Source organism: Arvicola amphibius, chromosome 1, assembly GCF_903992535.2.
Source record: "Arvicola amphibius chromosome 1, mArvAmp1.2, whole genome shotgun sequence".
In the NCBI taxonomy this organism is placed as follows: domain Eukaryota; kingdom Metazoa; phylum Chordata; class Mammalia; order Rodentia; family Cricetidae; genus Arvicola; species Arvicola amphibius.
This window is the reverse complement of record NC_052047.1, coordinates 166,170,853-166,193,111: the sequence shown is the minus strand read 5'-3', so window position 1 is coordinate 166,193,111 and position 22,259 is coordinate 166,170,853. Positions and strand designations below refer to the sequence as shown.

General features: G+C 37.9%; 1 protein-coding gene and 1 pseudogene across 3 annotated transcripts in view; one reads left to right on the top strand and one right to left on the bottom strand.

The window, feature by feature from the left end:
- LOC119816565 (COBW domain-containing protein 1) overlaps window positions 1-16,418 on the top strand; it is a 45,449-nt gene extending 29,031 nt beyond the window's left edge. For all 3 annotated transcript variants that reach the window (XM_038333326.1, XM_038333317.1, XM_038333331.1), the window contains 6 exons: window positions 2,347-2,403; window positions 5,670-5,718; window positions 13,211-13,279; window positions 13,381-13,446; window positions 14,888-15,017; window positions 15,335-16,418. In XM_038333326.1, the coding sequence (XP_038189254.1) occupies window positions 2,347-2,403; window positions 5,670-5,718; window positions 13,211-13,279; window positions 13,381-13,446; window positions 14,888-15,017; window positions 15,335-15,444 (481 nt within the window). In that variant the 3' untranslated portion in view covers window positions 15,445-16,418. The remainder of the gene's footprint in view (window positions 1-2,346; window positions 2,404-5,669; window positions 5,719-13,210; window positions 13,280-13,380; window positions 13,447-14,887; window positions 15,018-15,334) is intronic.
- Window positions 16,419-16,549: 131 nt separating this feature from the next.
- On the bottom strand, window positions 16,550-19,113 carry LOC119806005 (annotated as a pseudogene).
- Between the last annotated feature and the right edge of the window lie 3,146 nt (window positions 19,114-22,259).

The window sequence follows — 22,259 nt, the reverse complement described above, 5'->3', positions numbered from 1 at the left end:
CAGCTGGCCAGTGCTGAGCTAAAGGAAGTATTTTGTCTTGCATTTGTGTGCTTAATCAAACATCTTGTGACAAATGAACTTTGTTTTCCATGTAGAAATGTCTGACAAGCTGCTTGGGTCTAGTGTTGAAATGTAATTGTACTTTTGATTGTAGTTTTGTGTTCTTTTAAATATTCATTTTAGTTTAATTATAAAGTCACTGTTCTCTGCTCTCCCATGTACTTATGTTAAAACGGAAAATCAGTCATCCATTTTTGTAAATTTACTTCTATGTATTTAAACCAAACCAAGTGCTGGCTGTGGTTGATTCTTAGTGATTTGAATCACTGCATTCATAATAAGGTTCAGTCATCAATAATTTTCAGAGAAAGCGTTCTGACAGCATTGTGAACTGGGAAGCTTCACTCTACTTGAGCCCTCATTCTGAACAAGTAAAATCAAACATGTGGTTCCAGGGGGAGCTAATATTAATTCACACCCTGGTGGTTTGACTCCTCTTGGTTTTATTTATATATTTTTATTTTGTTGATACTTAGATTGATTCCAGAGCCTTACACATGCATTGTCAAAGTGCTGCTCCTCCAGCCCCAGAGTTCTAACATCCCCTACCTCCACCAGACATTCTCACAATGTAGTCCAGGCTGGTCTCAACGTCACAGAGACACACCTGCTTTTGCCTCCCAAATGCTGGGATTAAAGGTGTATACCACCATGCTCAGCTTTAGAGTTCTAGTATTTTTTTATAATTTATTTTTTATTTTATATACATTGTTTTTTTATTTTTTTAAATTATTTTTATTGAACTATACATTTTTCTCCACTCTTCTCCTCTTCTACCCTCTCCTGTTACCTCCACACTCCCAATTTACTCAGAAGATCCTATCTTTTTCATCTTCCTTTGAAGATCCATGTATGTCTCTCTTAGGTCTTCTTTGTTGTCTAGGTTCTCTGGAGTTGTGGACTGTCGGCTGGTTTTCTTTGCTTTGTATTTTATGTACATTGATGTTTCGTCTGCATGTGTATTTGTGTAAGGGTATTGGATGCTCTAGAACAGGAGGTTCGGGTACTTGTGAGCTGCCATGTGGGTGCTGGGAATTGAACCTATGTCCTCTAGAAGAGCAGCCAGTGCCTTTAACTGCTAAGCCTCATATTTTTATATTAACTCACCAGCTCTAGTACTTTTCTATTACATATTTAACATAGAGAAGTTGTAAAAGAATTAGGAAAATCCCAAAGGCTTTTGGAATGTGTGTAAACTATTGTCCCTTTGTTACTTCTTTTATTTCACATTTGGGGTAATAGCTGCTTAGAAAAGGTTATTTTTTTTCTCATTTTTTTATTAAAGATTTCCATCTCCTCCCCTCCTCCTCCCCCTTCCCTCCCCTCCCTTCCACCCATACCCCCACTCCACCCCTCTCCAAAGACAAAGAGCCATCAGGGTTCCCTTCACTATGTTCAGTCCATGGTCCTCCCAGCTCCCCCTAATCCAGGAAGGTGAGCAACCAAACTGACAAGGCTCACAGTGAGCCCATCCATGCTGTAGAGTTAATGTTCGTTGCCATTGTCCTTGGTTTCTCAGTCCTCCTCCACCGTCAGCCACATTCAGAGAGTCCGGTTTGGTCCCCTGTTCTAATTTTTAACTCAGAAAGTATTTTAAAGCATATAGAGTTATAACTGAAGGACAATCAGAAGTGGAAAGGAAACTTTTTTTGGAGCAGTAACAAGTTTTTGTTTGTTTGTTTTGGTTTTTTGTTCTGTTTTTTGCCTGATCTTTACCATTCAGCTACTTTTAGAAATTTTAGGTAGACTTCTTTTACCATCTCTCTTTTTTTTCCTTTCCTGTCATTTAATGTTTCTCCCTAAGTATAGTATGTAGTTTTTAAAAAGATTTGTTTATTTTTATTTTGTGTGTTTGATCGTTTTGCCTGCATGTATATATGTGGACCATGTTTGTGCCTGATACCCATGGAGGTCTGAAGAGGGCATTAGAACTCCTGATACTGGAGTTCCAGGCAGTTCTGAGTCACCAAGAAGCTGAGATGCAAACCTAGGCCCTCTATAAAAGCAGCAAATACTTTTAAACATTTAGCTCTCTCCAACCCCCAAGGCTGATTAGTTTCTATGCTTACATATTTTGATTAAAAGTCCTTAGAGATTTTTCTTTTTGGGACAGGGACTCATATAGCCCAGGCCTTGAACTCACTATTGCAGCCAAAGATGCCCTTGAGCTTCTAATCCTTTTATCTAACTCCTAAATACTGTTGCCCAATTTGAAATTTTATTCTTGATCAATTGCATGTATTTTATAAAATTTTCAACTATTTAAATGTATTTTCTTCCTTTTAGAGTTCATCTCTCAAATATATTAGATCTTCATGCCTATGATAGTCTCTCTGGAATAAGGTATGTTTTCAATATTTTGGCTATTTTTATGTAAACTTTTTTATTGTTTCTCATTATTTAGATGCCATTTCTTAGATATACAAGTTTGCTCTTTACTTTCTGAATAAAAAGAAAGTCTTACTTTGTAAATTAAGCTGGTCTTTAACCTTGTGATCCTCTGCCTCAGCCTCCCAACTTCTAAGCATGCACCAACACACTTGGCTTAAAAGACCATTTCTAATAATGATCATGGAAGCTGGCTCTACATAATTATAATGTAAATGGTAATGTATCCTGGAAATCACCAGTATTTCTGTGCCGGCCATTATAACACTCTTAAAAAAAATTGTAAAATACATAGAAAAATCTAACTGAGTGCTCTCATAGACTACTTCTTTCCCTTTAGTAATAGATCAATTTTCTGTCTCCTTTTGGAGGGATCTTTATGGTAAGAGATGGAAAAAGTTTATTCTTAGACATCAGTGTTTTGTTCTTGTTATTTTATTTTGCTTTGTTTTGAGATAGGATTTTGCTACATATAGCTTTGGCTGGCCTGGAACTTGATATATATATATAGACCAGACCAGCTGGCCTGAACTCGCATAGATCTGCCTGCTTCTGCCTCTGGTGTACTAGAATTGGAGGCATGTGCCAATGCATTCAACTCAGTTCTTTATTTACTTTTCTAATTGTACTAAGAATATATAACATAAGATCTTTCATAACAGATTTTTAAAATTATAATACAGGATTATTAATTTTAGGCATGATGATATATAACACAGACTTGTACAACTTGCTGAATGGCATGTCCTTATCTTTCCTTCCTGGAAACCAAATCTATTCAAGTGCCTGCTTCTGTGGGCTGTGCTATTTTGTCCTTCAGTGACAGGACAGGACAGGACAGGACCTCCCCCCCTTTTGTATGGGTTCAGTTTCACCATTGGAAGGTTAAAACAAAACTATAAAATGCCCCTTGATGATTCAAGAAAAAAAAATAAAATCAGAGGTCATTAGAGAGACCCAAAGGCAGAGGCCTGCATGGACTCTTTTTAAAGTGTACTTACATATACACAGACATGCATATACACAAAGAGTACACATTTATTTGTCCATCCAAAAATAAACATTTAAGTTGTTTCCACATTTTAGCTCTTGTAAACAACGCTTAAAGTATCTTTTTATGTCTACTCAATATCATGAAAATGGATTCTTCTCTGAGTATTTTTAATTAGTAAGGCTGTTTTTCTTATGAGTAGGCATAATGAGTGGCTCGGTACTTGTGAGCTTCAAGTAGGCATCTAGATGGTCCTCTAGTATTGTGCACCCTTTGAAACAGCTTCTGAAGTAACCCATGAGGATACAACATGGTATTTTAATGGAACTCTTTATCTTATAGAGAATTTTAATTCCCATTTACTATGATTTTTAAAAGTGGAACTACTTTAGTGCCTAGAAGTGTGGAATATGCAAGACAGCTATTTCCTCAGGTTTTAAATTAAAATCCAGAGAGGTAGATTTTCATCTTTAAGTCAAGGGCTAGAACTAGCCATTCTAGAAGTTAAGTCTTTAGTAAGGAGCTGCTTTCACTCACTGCTGGTGTTGGACGTTTAGAGTAACTCAGTGACAAATTAAAGTTACTGCTGCTGTGGATAGATCTGTGCTTGCTTTCCCTGGTCCAGTCCGTAGGAGGATGGGAGTGTCTGGTGCATGGGAATCACTTATGGTATGTGTTCATTTGAATACATTCCTGTGTAGATGGTATGATCAGAGCACCTGATTGCTGCTTTCCACAGGGTGAAGTTTTCCTGGCCCATTTTCCTGCTATACATTTTGAGTACTCAAGAGTTTTTATACTTAATGATGAGTGCATATGGAATATGAAAATCATTAGGAATTTCATTGATTATTTTTCACACAAAAGATTCTGATAATGAATTTCAGGTTTTAGTAGTATATGCTTGTCTGCTATACTAGAGTATAGTTTCTTTTCTTTTTATTAAGGCAGACAATTCTGAGACTTACTAGGAACTAACCCTAAAGATTCCTTGTTAATCTTTTTGACTTTTACTTGGATGTGAAGTTGTGTGTACTCACTGTCCGGCAACACTGAAACATGATTTTCCTACAATTTTCTGATCTTATTCGACTTTTGGTTAAGAGCAGTTATAATATTTTAGCAATACCAAAAGGAGTATGTATGTGATGTTGTCCTCCAATTGTAGATGAGACTTTGCCTGGCTTTCTTTTTGCTTAGCTGTTTCAATAGGAGAATTCCCTAAGCAGCCAGCTGGGAAGAATTTAATTTGACACTTTCCCTACTAAGACGACCCCCCCCCCCCCCCCGTGTGAGTCATTCCTTCCACAATGGTTCCTACAGCCTAGACTTGCTGTTACTAATTCACCCCTCACTGTGCTTCAAGACAGAACATCTGCAAGACTTTAAGTCCCTCCCCTCCGTCTGCCCTGTCGCCATCACCGTCTAACTGTGTGCTCCAGTTGTTATGGTGGTAATTTGTTCTGCAATCTTATGGCTCTTCTCATAATAGAACAGTGCATTCTTAAGATTCTGACTGCCTTTTTTTATTTAAAGTCAGGGTCTCACTATGTAACTCTGACTGTCCTGAAACTCACTATGTAGTCCCGGCTGACTTCCAGCTCTGGCTCCTGAGTGCTAGATTAACAGGATACATCACTATGCCTGGCTTCATTTTTTTCTTAACTGGTAACTGATTATATTGGAAATTTTTACTTGGATTCTTTTTGTCTTTTAATAATATATATGTATATTCAAATGGAAACCCTTAACAAAGGAAAGTTTACATTTCTAACTTTTTAAAGCTACCAACATATTTTCATATCAAGGAAACTTGGAGCACTACAGAATGGCCATGCCTGTGTTCCCAAGCCTGTTGAAATTATTGTATTAACCTACTAGAATTATAAAGAAATCTACTTACATATTTAGCAACAGAATATTGCTAAAATATTAGTTTTTCCCTTCATTGAATCATACTTATCATGTGATTGGGTGTGCATTCAAAACATTTTTTTATATCTTAGAGCTTTCAGCTTTTCTCTACATATATCTTAGATCTCTCAGTTGTTCTATACAAATATTGTATATATGTATAAATTTAGAATATATGAAGAGTGGGTAAATTGGAACTTTGTGATAGATTTAATTATGAAATGTTTGTTCCTTAATTGGCCTTGTGTCTCTGAGTAATGGATAATATTAAATCGAAAATATGCTGATCTTTGAATCTGTAATTGGTTGTTCTTAGTTTACAGAAAAAGCTTCAGCATGTGCCAACAGCACCCCACCTTGATCAGGTAAAATTAAAATTTTATAATATTTATAAAGTGTTTCTTTCAACTAAGTCAGTTCTACTTAGGATACTTCTTGTTAGATCTCTTTCTAAAATACTATTTATAGCTTAGGTTGGCAGTGTTGATAGTTTTACACGTCTTTGGGGGTATGTAATCTAGTTTAGCATGAGAATTTGCTCTGTGTTAAGAAACATTCAGGTTTCCTGATATTTTATAAAATTCTGTATTCAAACTTATTTTGAGGAGAATTTCTACCTAAATGAAACCTGGAGGTTCTTTCTGCTTTCTGCTTAAACTGTATTTAACTAATTTATTAGGGGACAGTAAAGGATGGCCTATTTAAATAAAAACTCACCTTGAATTTTACTTTCAGTAGCACTGTAAATTTGAACTCTAGAGGTTTTTTTTTTTTTTTTTTTTTTTTGTGATTCCTGAGGGTGATATTTAAGATGCTAGGAACAAAGTAAGTATGTTTTCTTTTAACCATGTTTCTCCTAAGCAAGTCCTGGAGGGCAGAACTTTAGAGTAACTCCTTGATTTCATTTAAAGCAGTGAGAGGACTTGTGCTGAACTGTGTACCTGGCTCCTCTGTCTGGAAGCTGTGACTGACTTCTCAGGTCTTTATCACTTGTAATGGGGCCAGGATAGCAACAGTCACTTGTACGTTTGTCTTCATTTTGGCTCATGTTCCTAGGGGGCTGTACCACCATATGCATGGCATATTTCTCAGAGAATATGGCATTCATTACCTCTAAAATGAGTAAGTGAGAGAAATAGTAAGTCCTTGACAGTGGAATTTTAGGGGAAATTAAGTGTAGATGGCATTTAGTAGCAGACCTAGGATGACGTTTAAGCACATATTACTGAACTTCTGGGTTCAAGATACTACATTAGGAATCTGGGTTTTAAAGATGAAGAAAGTGGAGTCCTCACAAGAACCTTTATGATGGCCAGTATCTACGGTCATGGTGTCCTAAATGCACCCCATCATGGTATTTGTCACATCATACAATGTGATTTGAAACTCTTCCCTATTGAAAATAATTGTTCATTGCATAGCATAGGATTTGATATGTAATAGTATCTTGGTGAATATTTGTCAAAGGAATGAAAGCTGAGATGCTCCAACAGTCGTGTGATTCAGAATCACTTACGGAGCATCCTGCCTTCCTACCTTTCTGCCCTTCTTGCTGTCCAAATTCAGATACTCCATAGTTCCTCCAGAAGTGAGGCTTAGAAACATGAATATTAATCATAGCTTAACTTTTTATTATGAATATTTTCAGTGCTATGCAAAGGAAAGAGACTAAAATGGGTCTCTTTATACATCAGTTTAAAAATTATCAACATTTGCCAATTTAATTTATCCGTCTTCCCAATATTCCTTTGCTGGTTTGAAATGTATATTTTTAAATAGTAAATTTTAGACATATATAAAAGGAGAATGGCATAAAGAACCTGTACAAGCTTACGACTCCTGCTACAGCATGTTAAAGCAAATCCCAGACGTTACATCATTTCTCCAGTAAATAGGGCATGTCCTTTTTTATAAAAACTCAATGTGAGTATATACTGCCCTGCTTTAAATGCATAAACATAGGGCAAAGGAATATTCCAGAGAAAGGGATCTAAGATTCAAGCATGGACCTTTTTGTTGGTTCAATGGATCAGAGTTATAGAGAAGGAACTGCACTACTTCTTCACTCATTGGCAAGTTCAGGGCTGAAGACTTCATCACAAGACAGATTAGCAAGAAGAAAGCATGCAGTTTTTAACTTGTTAGTTTTTATGATATGGAAGCCTTCTTAATGAAATCATTAAGAATTGGTTAAACCTGAATGTTTCTGTGTTAAGTTTGATTAAAAACAGAGAGTAGTAGATTACTAAATTAGGGAAAGAATATGGTCTAACAATACTAAATTGGAAGATTTAGCAAAAGTTTGTTTGTTTAGAATCTTCTTTGTGACTTTATCTTTAGACACAAGTATAGTGTCCATTCATTGCTCCAGGGATTTGGACCTTACTGGGGTATGAGGGAATGAAGAAAAGACAGACACAGTCAGAAAAAAACACAGAAAAGCTGAGATTGGGTGGTCTGGGCTCTTGACTGAAAAAACTTCAGCAGGTGAGAAGCACAGGGTTTATTTTATAAAGTTGAACAGAATTTATGGTATAGAGCATGACCAAGGAGACATGTTTAGCTAATTTTGGTAGGCATGATCTCTGTAGGGAAGCAGACTTGAGACCGTAAATATCTGGTTAGTGGTATATATTCTCTGCATATACTGTCAACACTTACACTTGGTCCCCCAAAGAAGGCTTTACCATTCATCTGAACCTGAGGCTATACCTTGACATGGCTGTGCGTATGTCAACAACACATATTAGCTCAAGACTTCCTCCCTTCCCTACAAATAAGGTTGCTCTTTTCTTGGTACTTCTCACATGAGTATCTTAAGATCTGTTACAGGGAAAGCACAGAAAAGCGGTCCTATGTCTATGGCCTGTTTCAGAGAAAAGGGGGAAAGGTGGGGTGGGGTAGAGTGGGTGAGCTGGTTTTCCTGCTTTTGTTTTTCAAATGCCAAAGTGCTACATTTTGATCTAGAATATCGTACTGGTTACTTTTCTTGTTGCTTTAACAAAACACCTGACCTGAGCAGCTTAAAAAAGGAAGGATTGGTTTGGCTTACAGTTTGAGGTGTGGAAGTCTTGGCAGCAGGAGCCTGCACTAACTGGTCACATGGCATGTGCAGTCAGGAAACGCAGAGATGGATGCTGGTGCTCAATTTGTTCTATCCTTTTCCTTCCATTTAAGACCCTAGCTGGTGGAGAAGTACTGGCATATTCAGGGTGTGTCTTTCACCACTTAAACCTTTCTGGAAACACGCTTAATTATTTCCGTAATGTTTTAAAATTTAATTTAATTTTATGTGCATTGGTGTTTTGTCTGCATGTTTATCTGTGTGAGAGTGTCAGATCCCTGGTACTAGAGCCACAGAAAGTAATGAGCTGCCACATCAGTGCTAGGAATTGAACTCAGGTCTTTTGGAACAACAACCAGTGTTCTTAAGCACGGATCCAACCTTCCAGCCCCTCCATAGTGTTTCTAAATCTAGTCAAATGACAGTGAAGCTTAACTGTTACGTCTAACTTTAACCTCATCAAAAGCTTTAGGAAAGATAGTTTTTTTCATATAAAGTAAACGATTCAGGTTTTAGTGTATAATTCAGCATTATTTATGTACACACACATATTCGTCCATGTGTACAAATCTATTCAGGTCAATATAATGTGTATCTAAAAATGTATAGATGTTCTGTATGCACCTTCTGGTCAGAGAATGGACAGTTGCCATTTTGCTTGAATACTAAAGAGAATTTTGAACTAGTTAGGGTTTTGTTGACTGATTGACGGGTTTGTTTGTTTTAGTAGCTACAGTGGAAGGAGAAAGCCAATCCTGATGTTGGAAAGTGAGAACATAGTCCCAGAGAAGCAGGCTTTTAGTGCAGAAGTCTTTTTAGATGACTGGAACTGGAAATTTGTTCTAAGGCATTGAGGTATAACGTGTAAGGCAAAGAAAGACTTGTCTTTGGGATCTAGAGACCAAGCATGAAGATGCTATACCATGGAACGAATACCTGCAGTAGAAACGGGGTAAACAGGGATCTCTCTGTGCATGGATTGGTAAGAAGAGGAGGAGTGGTGGGCAATGTAGACGAACTAGAGGAGCCTAGACATCTCTAGGAGCATCTGGAGGACAGGGATTTGAATGAGAATGCCACGTGCTCTGCTGGGCATTTGGAGGCAGAAGATACCACAGAGGCAAAGAACAGTAAAGGGCTGGAGCGTTGGAGACAGAGGTATTTGACTGCATTGCTGAGCTTGGTTTTCCAGATAAAGAAATCGTGTTACACAGGCTATAAAACTGATAATCTAGTGAGTTAACTGGGAAAATAAGCCAAGTCAACAAACCAGAGTTACTATTAATTTTATTTTAGAGGATTTCTTTCTTAGGCTTTAGTTGTTCTGAATTATTGCCTCATTTTTCTGCTTTTGTGTTACTAGCCATAAGAAGAGACAGTTTTAGATTCAAAGCAGAAATAAATTTCAAAATCTAGTCTAAGGGTGGTAATACCTAGGATATGCTATGAGTTATTGAAGCTTTATTCCTGAGAAGTATTTACTATAATTCACCTTTTTTATTTTGCATTATTCCTTGTTTAATCCTAAAAAGGTGAGCTGGTATGGGAATATAAATAAGAACGCCCAAATGACGGCCTATGGCTAGTTTTATTTATAGAGACAATTTTGAATTCTGAGTTTTTACCACAATTTACAGCTTTCATCATTTTTGAGTTTTCCTTATATGAAAAGACTTTAACTAGTATGAAAAGCCACAGTTCCAAAGTAGAGGCATCCACCTTGAACCCTATTAGGTATTGTCTTAATTTCAAGACTCATTTGTGCCTATTGCTGGAGTTAATTATACCCTTTTAAAATAAGTAGGTAATAGCAAGGTGTTATGTTACCTGTATTCCCAGTTCTGGGGAGGTAGATGCGGGAGTATCAACAGTTCAAAACCACCCTGGGTTACTTGAGACTGTCTCAGAAAACAACAAATAACTGAACAAAGTCTTATCACTAACTTGCAAAAGAAAAAAAAATGCTTATTATACAAGACTTTAAGCTGACAATAAAGCAGCAAGTGTACTGAGTTCTGTATTGAGACATTCTCAATAACAATAAAAAAAACTTATTCAGCTTTGTTATTCAACTTGAATGAAATACATTTATATGTTTTTGAAGACAAATTATTTTCTTTTGAATCTGACATGTGTTTCATTTGGGAATCTTTTATAATTTAGCTAGATATAAGACTCTAGGCACTCAAAGTGAGTGATCTCTTTAATGAGGAAAAAAATCACCATTTAATTTAAATTCATAATATTACTTTGAACAAAAAACCCAAATAGTTTTAAAGTAAGATATGTTTACTAAGATCTTAAAATAAGTCCTTTGTTTTGTGGAAAAAAACAAGAGAAACTCCTTAAGTTGATCTCTGCCTTGTAAAGAAATTCTAGGTGTGCAGTGTTTGTGATGTGTATGTTGTACACAGAGCTTTGTGTCTTGTGGGACTCAAATGGACTCACTGGACAGCAGCTCCTCAGTGCTGCCCTTGCAGCCCCAAGTAGCTGCCATTTTATATTCTGATTTCTATAAGTTTAACTATTTTAAGCACTTAATGAGAGCGTACAATATTTGTTCTATTACTGTCTCATTTCATCTAACATAGCATCCTCCAAGTTTATTCACATTTTACTATATGGCAGGATTTCCTTCCTTCCTGAGACCAAATAATAATCCATTGTATGTACATATCACTTTTTAAAAAAAACTTGTGGATGAGCATTGAGATAATTTCTAGCTTTTGCTTTAGTATTGTAACAATATAGGTAGAGCCCTCACAATCTATGGTTTCCATTCTGTGTAGCCAACTGCAGTCCAAAATATTAAGTGGAAAAATTCCATAAATAAATAACTCATCAGTGTAAAACTGCATACTATTCTGAGTAGCATTATGAATCACCTCACCATTCTGCGTCCTGAGTGTTGTCTGAATCATCCCTTTGCCTGCTGGATCCACACTGACTTCAGTACCTCCCCGTTACTCACTGAGTTGGCATCTCTGTTGCCAGATCTACTGTAGCAATATCATAATGCTTATGTTCATGTGACCCTTGTGTTACTGAATCTCATCTCAAAGCCAAGACTAATAATTTTGACAATACAGTGTGTCAAAGAGAAGCTGTAGAGTGCTTCCTTTATGTGAAAAGGTGATTTAATAAGAAAGGAGGGAAATCATATATTGAGATTGGTAAGATATCTGCTCAGAATGAATTTACTATCTGTGACATTGTGGAGGGAGAAAAAGAAACTTGTGCTAATTTTACAGTTGGATTTAAACCTGGAAGTTATAACTACAGCACGTAAGCGCTTAGTTAAACTGAAAAGGCATTAGCTGTGTCTCAGTATTACCCGTAGTTTCATACAAATACTCTATTGTATGACCCATGGATAAAGGGAAGTGCTTTAAATGCCTTACATTTTAAAGTCCAGCATGCTTTTTAAAATTGACTTTACGGGGGCTGGAGAGATGGCTCAGTGGTTAAGAGCATTGCTTGCTCTTCCAAAGGTCCTGAGTTCAATTCCCAGCAACCACATGGTGGCTCACAACCATCTGTAATGAGGTCTGGTGCCCTCTTCTGGACTACAGGCATACATGCAGACAGAAATTGTATACATAATAAAATAAATATTTTTAAAAAAAAAATAAAAAAAAATAAAATTGACTTTACTTCTGATATTTGAGTAAGAAAGCATTCTGTTTTGCATATTAACAATATCAGAGGATTAAGTGTTAGCATATTGATTGCCCTGCACTGATCTTTAATGCTTTTAGCTAGTCTCTAAGTTTGCATAAAAACAATTCTGAAGCTGGTGGGCACGCTGATGCACACCTGAAGCCCCAGCATGCTAAGCTTGAGACAGGGATTATGAGTTCAAAGCAAACTTGGAATACATAGCAACCCCTGTTTCAAAACCAATGAAGCAAAAATTAAAGTAAACTACTCAGCATTTTTATGTTTTCTTCTGCAGTCTTAAGTGGTCTTCTAAAATGCTTGGGGAGATGAATTTCTAAGATGTTACACAGACTCACGTCCTCTGTCTTCCTGTTACAAACTTCTGAGCTTTGTCTTGTGATCTCACTGTCCAGGGTGAGGGTGTCGTTTTAACAACGTGCTTAGCCTTGTGCATTTCCATTGCTGAGATGGAGGTTTGGGTTTATGTTGTTGTCAAAGGGAGGTCTGAATTTTAATTAAATAACCAATTAGAGGAAACTTTAAGCTTCTTTAGAGAAGACAGATCTTTTGCTATCAGGAGGAAGCATAAATCTGAATACTGTAAGCGATGCTCCAAGGACCTCAGCAGAAACGGCACTGCTGCCAGCCTTGCTGGTAACGCCTTCCTTTCACTCACCACAGCGCTGGCTCCTTTAGAGGCCATGCCTCTCTTTCCAAGAGAGCAGAGCCGCACCGTCGTTTTGAGCAGTGCTTCTGCATCAGGGTAGTTTATTCTTCTGAGCTTTGTTTGCCCAACTTATAAAGGGAAACAGTCCCCACTTCCCAGGATGGCTGTGATGAGCAGAGGAAAAGATGCAATGACCCTGGCAGGATGCACACAATGTATGCTACACTCCTTTTTTGCTCAGGACTCATGAAAGAGTTTTTGTTTGTTTGTTTCTGTTTTTAAATACTGTTGATCTACTTTGTAGAATTGATAATTCCCAAAGAGGAAAATAATGATTAATAATATTATTAGTCGGCTAAAGCTCCATAAGTATACCTCTTTTCTCTTTTCATCTTCAAACTGGTTATAGTTTTAAAAATAGGTGGATGATTCAATAAAACTTACGGATTATTCTCTTGATTTGCAGAGTATTGTTACAGTCACATTTGAAGTACCAGGAAGTGCAAAGGAAGAGTGTCTAAATGTATTTATCCAGGTGAATGCAATTTTAACTGATTAATGATTCATGAGCTGTTTTGTTGCATAGTTGTTGCATTTGCAGTGGTTGGTCTTATGAAATTGTGCTGCCCAATACAGAATCTCCTGTGGGAAAAGAACGTACAAAACAAGGACGGCCACTGCATGGAGGTCATACGACTGAAGGTATAGTATGCAGTTTTCCCTCACAGACTTGGCAGAGAGAATCCTTTTCTTGGCTGTTATATAAAAACCATACTTGGTTTTAAACAGAAACACTATTTTTAGTACAAATAACCTTTGTCTGCCTTGATTCTAATAATTTCCATTGCTGAAAAGGAACTTCAGAAATTACTATTAAAACAACAATAACAAAACAGAACAACAACAAAATCATGGTTTATTTGCATAGCTTCATTTAGTGCTGCACCTCAAACAACCTGTGTGCCTTGGCTCATTAGCCCGGATCTCCTCTGCCAGGTGTTCCCAGCAGTTATCTGGCTTATAAGCTTGGCACTGTCAAGACTGTTCTTCTTTGCACAGATTGGTCACTTAGAGAAATGCTTTATTTTTACGAGAGCTTCCTTTAACAGAGAAGTAATGTTGAAAATTCTGCCACTGCCGAGTCTTATGTTACTTGATGCATTTAGCAGACACTATAAGAATTTGCCATATTTTATACAGAGGTACAAAACACTGGAATTCTTGTTCAGTTTGGAAAGCCATTTATATTACTTGACATTTGGATGTTTGTGTTTGTTTGTCTGAATGTGGGTGAACATATAACACAATGTGCAGGTGGAGATCAGAGGATAACTTTGTGGGAGTCAGTTCTCTCCTTCTGTGGGTTCTGGGAATCAGACTCAGTTTGTCATGTTTTAGAGGTAAGTGTGTTTACCCTCTGAGTCAACTACCTTGCCACCCCCACATTGAACTACAGTTGAATATAATAGCTTTCAATTTTATCATTACCTAAATTTATTGTAATACATTTCCAAAACAGATTCACCGACAGAATACCTTAATTTCTCAAATTTTCTTGTTAATTTGTGAAAAAAGTACGAGAACTTTAAGGCAGAGAAGTTAGTGTGATATGGTGCAATAACAGTTTGGTCACTTTCAGTTTTTTGTTGTGATTGTTAGGCATGATGTATAGTCAGGCAAGTGAATTTCTGTGAGTTCGAGGCCAGCCTGGCCTGCATAGCAAGTTTCAGGCCACGTAGGGTTTCAGAGCAATTCCCTATCTCAATAAAACAAGACAACAAAACAGAAAAGAGAAAGTAATTCTTTATTTTCAAGAAGTAGCCAGGTGTGGTGTTGCACACCTTTAATCCCAGCACTCAAGAGCTAAATGCCGGCAGATTTCTGTGTTTGAAGCCAGCTTGGTTTACAGAGGGAGTTGCAGGAGAGCCACAACTATACAGAGAATCCTGTCTTGGGGAGGGGAGGTCAATATACTCAAACTCATTAGAAGTTTTAAAAGCTTAAAATAAGCAAATAATTGAGTCAGGTTTTTTCCTCCCTTTATTATGAGATTGTCTTTTGAAAAGCAATATTTTCAAATTTGATGTATTATTTCTGCTTGCAAATTTGAGATGGAACTGAGTGATCATTGTTCTTTGAGCAGGGGCTGGTATCCATCAAAGACAAACCACAGCAAGTGATTGTGCAAGGCATCCATGAGCTGTATGACCTGGAAGAGAGCCTAGTAGGCTGGAAGGACGATGCTGAGAGAAGAAGTCAGCTGGTCTTTATTGGTAAGCAACAAAACACACAACTAGGTTTGTAGGAGACATAATGTGCTATTGAACCAGTATTAACTCAATACTAGTGTATTTGTCTGAATCACAGATAATGTAAGATTTTGCTAGAACTTTGTTCTTCAAATGACTTAGAAAAGTGGTTACTTCAAGTGCTATCTTGGATTTAAGGCTTAACTAGAAAGCTGTAGAAGGAATCATGCAGTTACTGTGGACTTCGTAGATCACTAGAGAGCACTGTGCAATTTAAACACTGGAAATCAAGATGTTGTTTTCGTAAGCTTCATGTAATCGCTATTTTGTTTTATTCTCAGGCAAGAATTTAGATAAGGAAGTTCTTAAAGAACTCTTCCTCACTGCTGTGGCAGAAACAGAAGAACAGAGGACAGCACCTGACAAAGATCAAGTTTGTCCATCACACTAGAAGCCATTTCTTACCAAAAAGAACTGATAATACTGGATGTATTTCAATCCTGAATTTTTTCATTACCTCTGTTAGGAGTTAGGAGTGTACTTTATGATAGTATTTATTTTATAAAATATATGAGGTTTTAGTAAATCATTATAAAACATTTGATATTCATATAATAAAATATATCCTCTTAAGGGTTATTTTGAGACAATATTTCACAACAATTCCAGAATTTTCTTTCAAGTTTAAGCATGAATACTGACAACTTATGCTTCATTATATTTGTAAAAATGTGCCAAACTTTAACATTTTCATTTTCCTTTTAAACTTCAGATAATTACAGAGATACAATGATTGTATTGATAGTAACAAAAATATTAAAACAAATGCTGTCATTGTATTTTTAAAAATATTTAATCTTTTTTGTTTGTTTTGTTTTGTTTGTTTTTTGAGACAGGGTTTCTCTGTAGCTTTGGACCCTGTCCTGGAACTTGCTCTGTAGACCAAGTTAGCCTCGAACTCACAAAGATCTGCCTGTCTCTTCCTCCTGAGTGCTGAGATAAAAGGTGTCTACCACCACGACCTGGCTTACCCTTTATTTTTATGTTATGTATATGGGTGTTTTGCCTGCATGTATATCTGTGCACCATGTGCATCTATTGTCTGAGGAGTCCGGAAGAGGGTACTGGATCCTCTGGGACTGGAAGGTCATTTGGAAGAGCAGCCAGCATTAACCACTGAGCCATTTCTTCAGCCCTGTTGCTATGTTTTTAATGGACTGAGTCTCTAGTGTTCCTAAAGACTTAAAGAGGAGGAAACCTGAGTCAAAGAAATTAAACTGTCTCTTAGAATCAGTGCCAAACCGTACTGATAGTGTAATGATACTTTGGCTCTTTGTTCTCTGTATTATGCTTAGAAGATTATAATTGTGGAATGTTAAACTGTAGTTTTATTGCTGGCATTAAATTCATCTTGCCTATTTTGAATTGTGTTAGTTTTTTGTATAATCTGAGAAGTAGTGAGGTGTAATACCTTTACTTACCATAACCGCAGATAACTATGTGTGTGTGTGCTCACGTGTGAATAAACACATGTAGATCAGAGAACAACTTTTGAGTCAGTTCTCTCCCTCCACCTTGTTTTGAGACTTCTTTCTGCTACTGTGCTGTGCACACCGGCCTTTGGAACTTGTAGCCAACTCCCTGTCTCTGTCTCCCGTCTCACTGTGGAATTGCCAGAGCTGGGATTATAAACTCAAAAGAAGTCTGAATTCTAGTTACCAAAGGTTTATGGCATGCACTTTTACCTGTAGCTTAGCCATCTTGCTGGTCTCACAGATAACTTTTAAAAAAGATTTCTAAAATTTATATATATGTATGTTCACATATGTGAACATGTGTATTGGTTCTGTGGAGACCTGAAAAAAGCATCAAGACCCCCTTAAACTGGAGTAACATACAGTTGTGGGTTGCTGTGCACGCTGGCAACTGAATTCAGGTCTTCTGTACATGAATGGTAAGAGATTTTTTTTTCTAATTAGAAAAAAAATATTTATGCTCTTTTCATGCATCTTATTGTCCAGGAAACATTCTTGCATGTTTCTGAATTGCTTCATACCACACAGATTGTTTAAAGGTGAAGGACCACTGGAGGAACTGACCAGCTGTCCAAACTTCTCAGACCTCAGAATCTTCTCAATTTACATTAACTCTGAAAATCTGAAATACCTGGTCCAAAAAATGGCTAGGGGTATGTTAGTTAAGGTTCTAGAGCAGTGGTGTTCAGCCTTCCTAACGGTGCCATTCTTTAATACAGTTCCTCATGTTGTGGTGACCCCTAATCATAAAATTATTTTCATTGCTACTTCGTAACTATAATTTTGTTACTGTTATGAATCATAAGGTAAACATCTGATGTACAAGATACCTGATAAGCCACCTCTGTACAAGAATCTTTGACTTCTCCATTTGGTTGCAATCCATAGGTTGAGAACCACTGCTCTGGAGGCACAGAACTGATAGAATGCCAGCAATGGTTATGTCCTGATAGGAGGACTCCTGCAGTCGTTCAGTCCACACGGCTGCATTCTCAGTTGGTCTTTAATATATTTTGGGGGTCCCAAAGAAGTCGGTTCTAATACCAGCAAAGGAATGCCTCAGCAGCCGGATAGATGAGCTTGCCAGAGAGAATGAGGCCAAGCAGGCAAACAACAAAAGCTTTTTCTATGTCCTTTATTTGGACTGCCAAGAGAAGGGGTGGCCCAGAGTTAGGATGAATCTTCTGATCTCAAAGGATCCAATCAAGAAAAATTCTTCACAGGCGTACCCAACAGCTTGGGTTTTAGTTGACTCAGATGTAGTCATGTTGACAAACAAAAATTAACCATCACAAAGGGGTTGTAAAAAAAAATCACTGTATTCAACATTATAGTTTTAGAAGTGTAGTTCCTGTAAGAAATAAAAAAGCTAAGAAGAAAATGCTGTTAGTGTAGTTGATGCCGTGGTAGCTGGTACAGAGTAGATCATCAGGAAAAGTGCTGCAAGGAGCTCAGATACCAAGGGGTTCCCGAACTTTAATGGGCCTGCTAGGTTGTCATTCAGTGCTGCTTTTACTCTGCTGTTCATTCTTTCCCACACTGCACAGGGGAATGATTCAGCCTTTAAAACCCCGTTAATAGGAATAAATGCAGGATCCACTGATTCCTTAAAAGCATTTGCCCACCAGATAACCTGGCAGTTTCGTTCTCATGAGTACAGTAGTCATGAAAAAATGTAATGTGACACAGACATAGCCAACTAAGAGAAGAAAAAACCTATTGAATTTTGGAATATTTGCTGCACTGAGATCCAGGTCCAGGATGCAGAAACCTAAGCCATCGATGGCCTTTCATAATCTGTTGTCTGTTTGCTCGATGGCCTTTGGTGCCTGTGTTTATCAGACATTGAGTCAGCCCTTGGAGACTCAGTAAAAAGATCATAGATTATTCTTCCTGTGACTTGTAATAAAGACCCCACCACGGCATTCACCATCATGGCCAGTGGCCTGTGCACCCCAGATGGCTTCTTTAGCTTCAGATGGGGGCATTCGAACACAAAGAACTAGAATTGGTAGAGTCTCCATGTCAGTGATGGCAGGGTCGGTGCTGTGGCCCTAACCTAACAATAAGAGTTCTTAATTGTCTAGCCAGCCCTCCAACCTCTCAGATAACTTTTGATAGTTAATGATTTGTGTGCGCGCATGTGCGCGCACAACTGTTTTCTCTTACTCTGACTAAAAGCCAAGCCAGCATTAACTGATCAGATTGTACAGGTGGGATATAATGAAGAGCTTTCCCAAACTATTAGTTGAATACCAAAGAATGCTATTAAAATGGCTTTAGGGATCACCCACCCCCAGAATTTAATTAATTAATTAGCCTAATTAATTACTTTTGAGAAAGGGTCTCACCATGTTAGCTAGAGAAGCCTGGAACTCCTGACCTTCCTGCCTCAGCCTCCCAAACGCTGAATGGTTATACTGGCTGCAAAGGGGAGGCTAATCATTAAGATCTCAGATTGGGTTTTGCTGTTGTTTTCTTGTGGCCCTATCAGTGAAGGAGAGCCTGGCCTTCCCTCACATTAGCGTTATTTTTAAAGTTTTTCTTGGCACTCACTTGTCTCTGAAGTCCTTTCTTGTGTTCATGTTTTAGAAAATACATTTAATTTATGGCAATGAGTTTTTCAGTAGAAAGCTAGTCATATTTCAGTCAGGTCTGGGCTTTTAAGTTTATTCATAAAAATTATGTTTTAAACACCATAATAATATTACTTGGCAAATAAGTTTTTAAATATATGTGTTCTGGAACATGAAAAGGAACTTGTAGCTTGTATATCTTGTGGGAGAAATGCATAAAATAGTACTCTTTTTAAAAATGTACTTTCAGTTTTATTTTTGTGTATGTGTGTATCGTGTGTGGGAATACACATTTGTGAGTGCACTGCCCCACGCTGCCAGGTCCAGGATCCCCTGGAGTTGGTATTACAGGCAATTGCAAGCTGCTGGATGTGGGTGCTGGGAGCCCACATCCGGTCCTATGCAAGAACAAGTGTTCTTAACCACCAGGTGCTCCCCAGCCGGTGATGCTCTTAACAGCCTATCTCTGTAAGACGCATGTGTGTGCTTTGCCTTCAAGTGTTTCTCACTGCACAGGGATTGCACACATACACTGGTTTAAAAATATGGGCCCTCCTTTTCATCCCGGTCACTCAGAAGTCTTTTTGCTTATGCATTATGTTTCCAAAGTGAATAATTTTCCAGAAATCAGAGTCATAGTCTAAAGTTCTTTTTTAAAAAACTTGACACGGATAGCCTGAAGTTATTATTTATTGTGTTAATTAAAGCATATGTGACAGTGAAGTTTACTTAGCAGTTTATGATATTTCTATGACACTCCAAATAAACTTTATTCTTTAACTGCTTCATAAAAATTCAGAGTACAACATAGAATATATTCATACTTTTTTTTTTAATTTTTTATTTTTGGTTTTTCAAGACAGGGTTTCTCTGCAGCTTTTTTTTTAGAGCCTGTCCTGGAACTAGCTCTTGTAGACCAGGATGGCCTCGAACTCACAGAGATCCGCCTGACTCTGCCTCCCGAGTGCTGGGATTAAAGGCGTGCGCCACCACCGCCCAGCATATTCATGCTTTAACAGTTTCTCGAATGCTCTCAAATTTGCTTGGTATTTGTGCTTGGGCAATAATGGCGCACAATGGATACAGCCAAGTTCCCAAACCACATTGTCTGGTGGAAAGGCAAACATAAATAAGAAAATAGGAGCTATGTGGTTTGAAGCAGGGGTGGCTGAATGTTAAAAAGCAAGGGCATTGCTGGGCGGTGGTGGCGCACACCTTTAATCCCAGCACTCGGGAGGCAGAGGCAGGCGGATCTCTGAGTTCGAGGCCAGCCTGGTCTACAAGAGCTAGTTCCAGGACAGGCTCTAGAAACTACAGGGAAACCCTGTCTCGAAAACAAAAACAAAACAAAAAAGCAAGGGCATAATACAGAACGGCCAGGTTTGCTGTTCTTTATGGGGTAAAATTAAACATTGGGAATTTTTTTTTTTTGAGGTAGGGTCTCACTGTATAGCCCAGGATGGACTGAAACTTGCTATTTAGATCATACTGGCCTCAAGCATGCTTGACTCTACCCCCAAGTGCTGGAATTAAAGGCATGTCACTATGCCCAGATTATACTTTAAAAAGTGGGAACTACGGATGTGGCACACGTGTAAAGGTCTGAGGACAGCTTTATGGGATTGATCATCTTCCTCCTTCACATGAGTTCCTGGTGTGGCACTCAGGGCATTGGCTTTATTCACTGGGTCATCTCATGGACCCTCGGATTGCTCTGAAGACACTGGCTGCAGCTAGAGCATGGGAGCTGAGAAGGTGAGTCAAGCAGCTGCCCCATCTTGAGAGTGGTGATGTTGTGAGCATCGTTGTGCACACCTCTGTGTGAATGTTTCTCTAGAGTATGTGGGAAGTCACTACTGTATAGGATTTGCTCATTCAATTTTTCAATAAATACTGATATGTTGCCCTACCAAATCTTTATCTTTCCCCTTCATTCACTAGTGTATGAAAGTCCCCATTTTCCTAAATACAGTTAAACCATATTTCAGCATTTGTTGATCTAAGGGGACAAGCATATCACCATTTTATTTTGTACTGCATATTATTCTTATTCCTTGGTATATTGTCCTGCTTTTTTTTTTCTTTTAATTTTTCCCAGAATGAAGGATTTCCCAGTGATCAGAGTCTTATTTTTAACTGTACCTTCTGGAGACTCTGTACCTTGCTTTAGCTATTCTAAGGAGTTGGGCTTTTGTTTTTTTGTAATGCAGTAATAATGTGGTCCACCAAAGTGGTCCTATAGATCCCCAAACATCACAGACTATTGGAAATGCTTTTGGTTACTCTGCACAACCAGATGGTAAAGCCCTACTGCTGAGGACACAGAACATAGAAAAACCAAGCTGGTGCTTCCCTCCCTACTGGCCAGCACTTACAGTGCTGGAAGGTTCTGTGCATGCTACCAGCGAAGAAGGGGAGTTGTCAGTCTCACCCAACTATGAACCCTGATTGCTATAATGACCTGCCTATAGGATAGACTGGTGCAGTGGTCGCACAGACTTTATTAGAGGACCAGTTTTTTTTTTATTCAAAGCCCATTTCATGAGTCGGAACCCATACCTGACACTATTAATGAGACCAAGAACCTGAGACTAGAGAGGTCCTGTGCCCTAGGGGAAGACATGCTACTACTACTATTCTCCTAAAGAAACATAACAATAACTCCTGGTGTCATTTGCTATATGCATAGATAGTATATCCCTCAACCCTCAGCAGAGAAGTTTCCCGCAGTAGATGATAACTGACACAGACAATTAGATGAACAACACGTACAGAGTAAGAGACTTTAGAGGGCTCAACAATAAATGGGATGTCTGTCACACTCCTCCCCTCGAGGCTCAGGGGTCTATACAGAAGAGGGCTTTATTCTTAATAAACTGTTTATTCTTTGGGGGAGGGTTGAGACAGGGTTTCTCTCTAACTGTGGGGCCTGTCCTGGAACTCCTTCTGTAGTGTTTATTCATTATTAATAAACTAAGAAATGCCTACATATAAAAATAATGTGGGTCACTGTTTGCTATGGGAGACTTGCAGGGTATTCTGATAATGGTGATCAAGGTTTAGATATGATTTACCTAAGACATAAATTATTATTTATGAAATACTTATAAATATTTTTATTAGATATTTAATGTGTATTTATACATTGAATATAC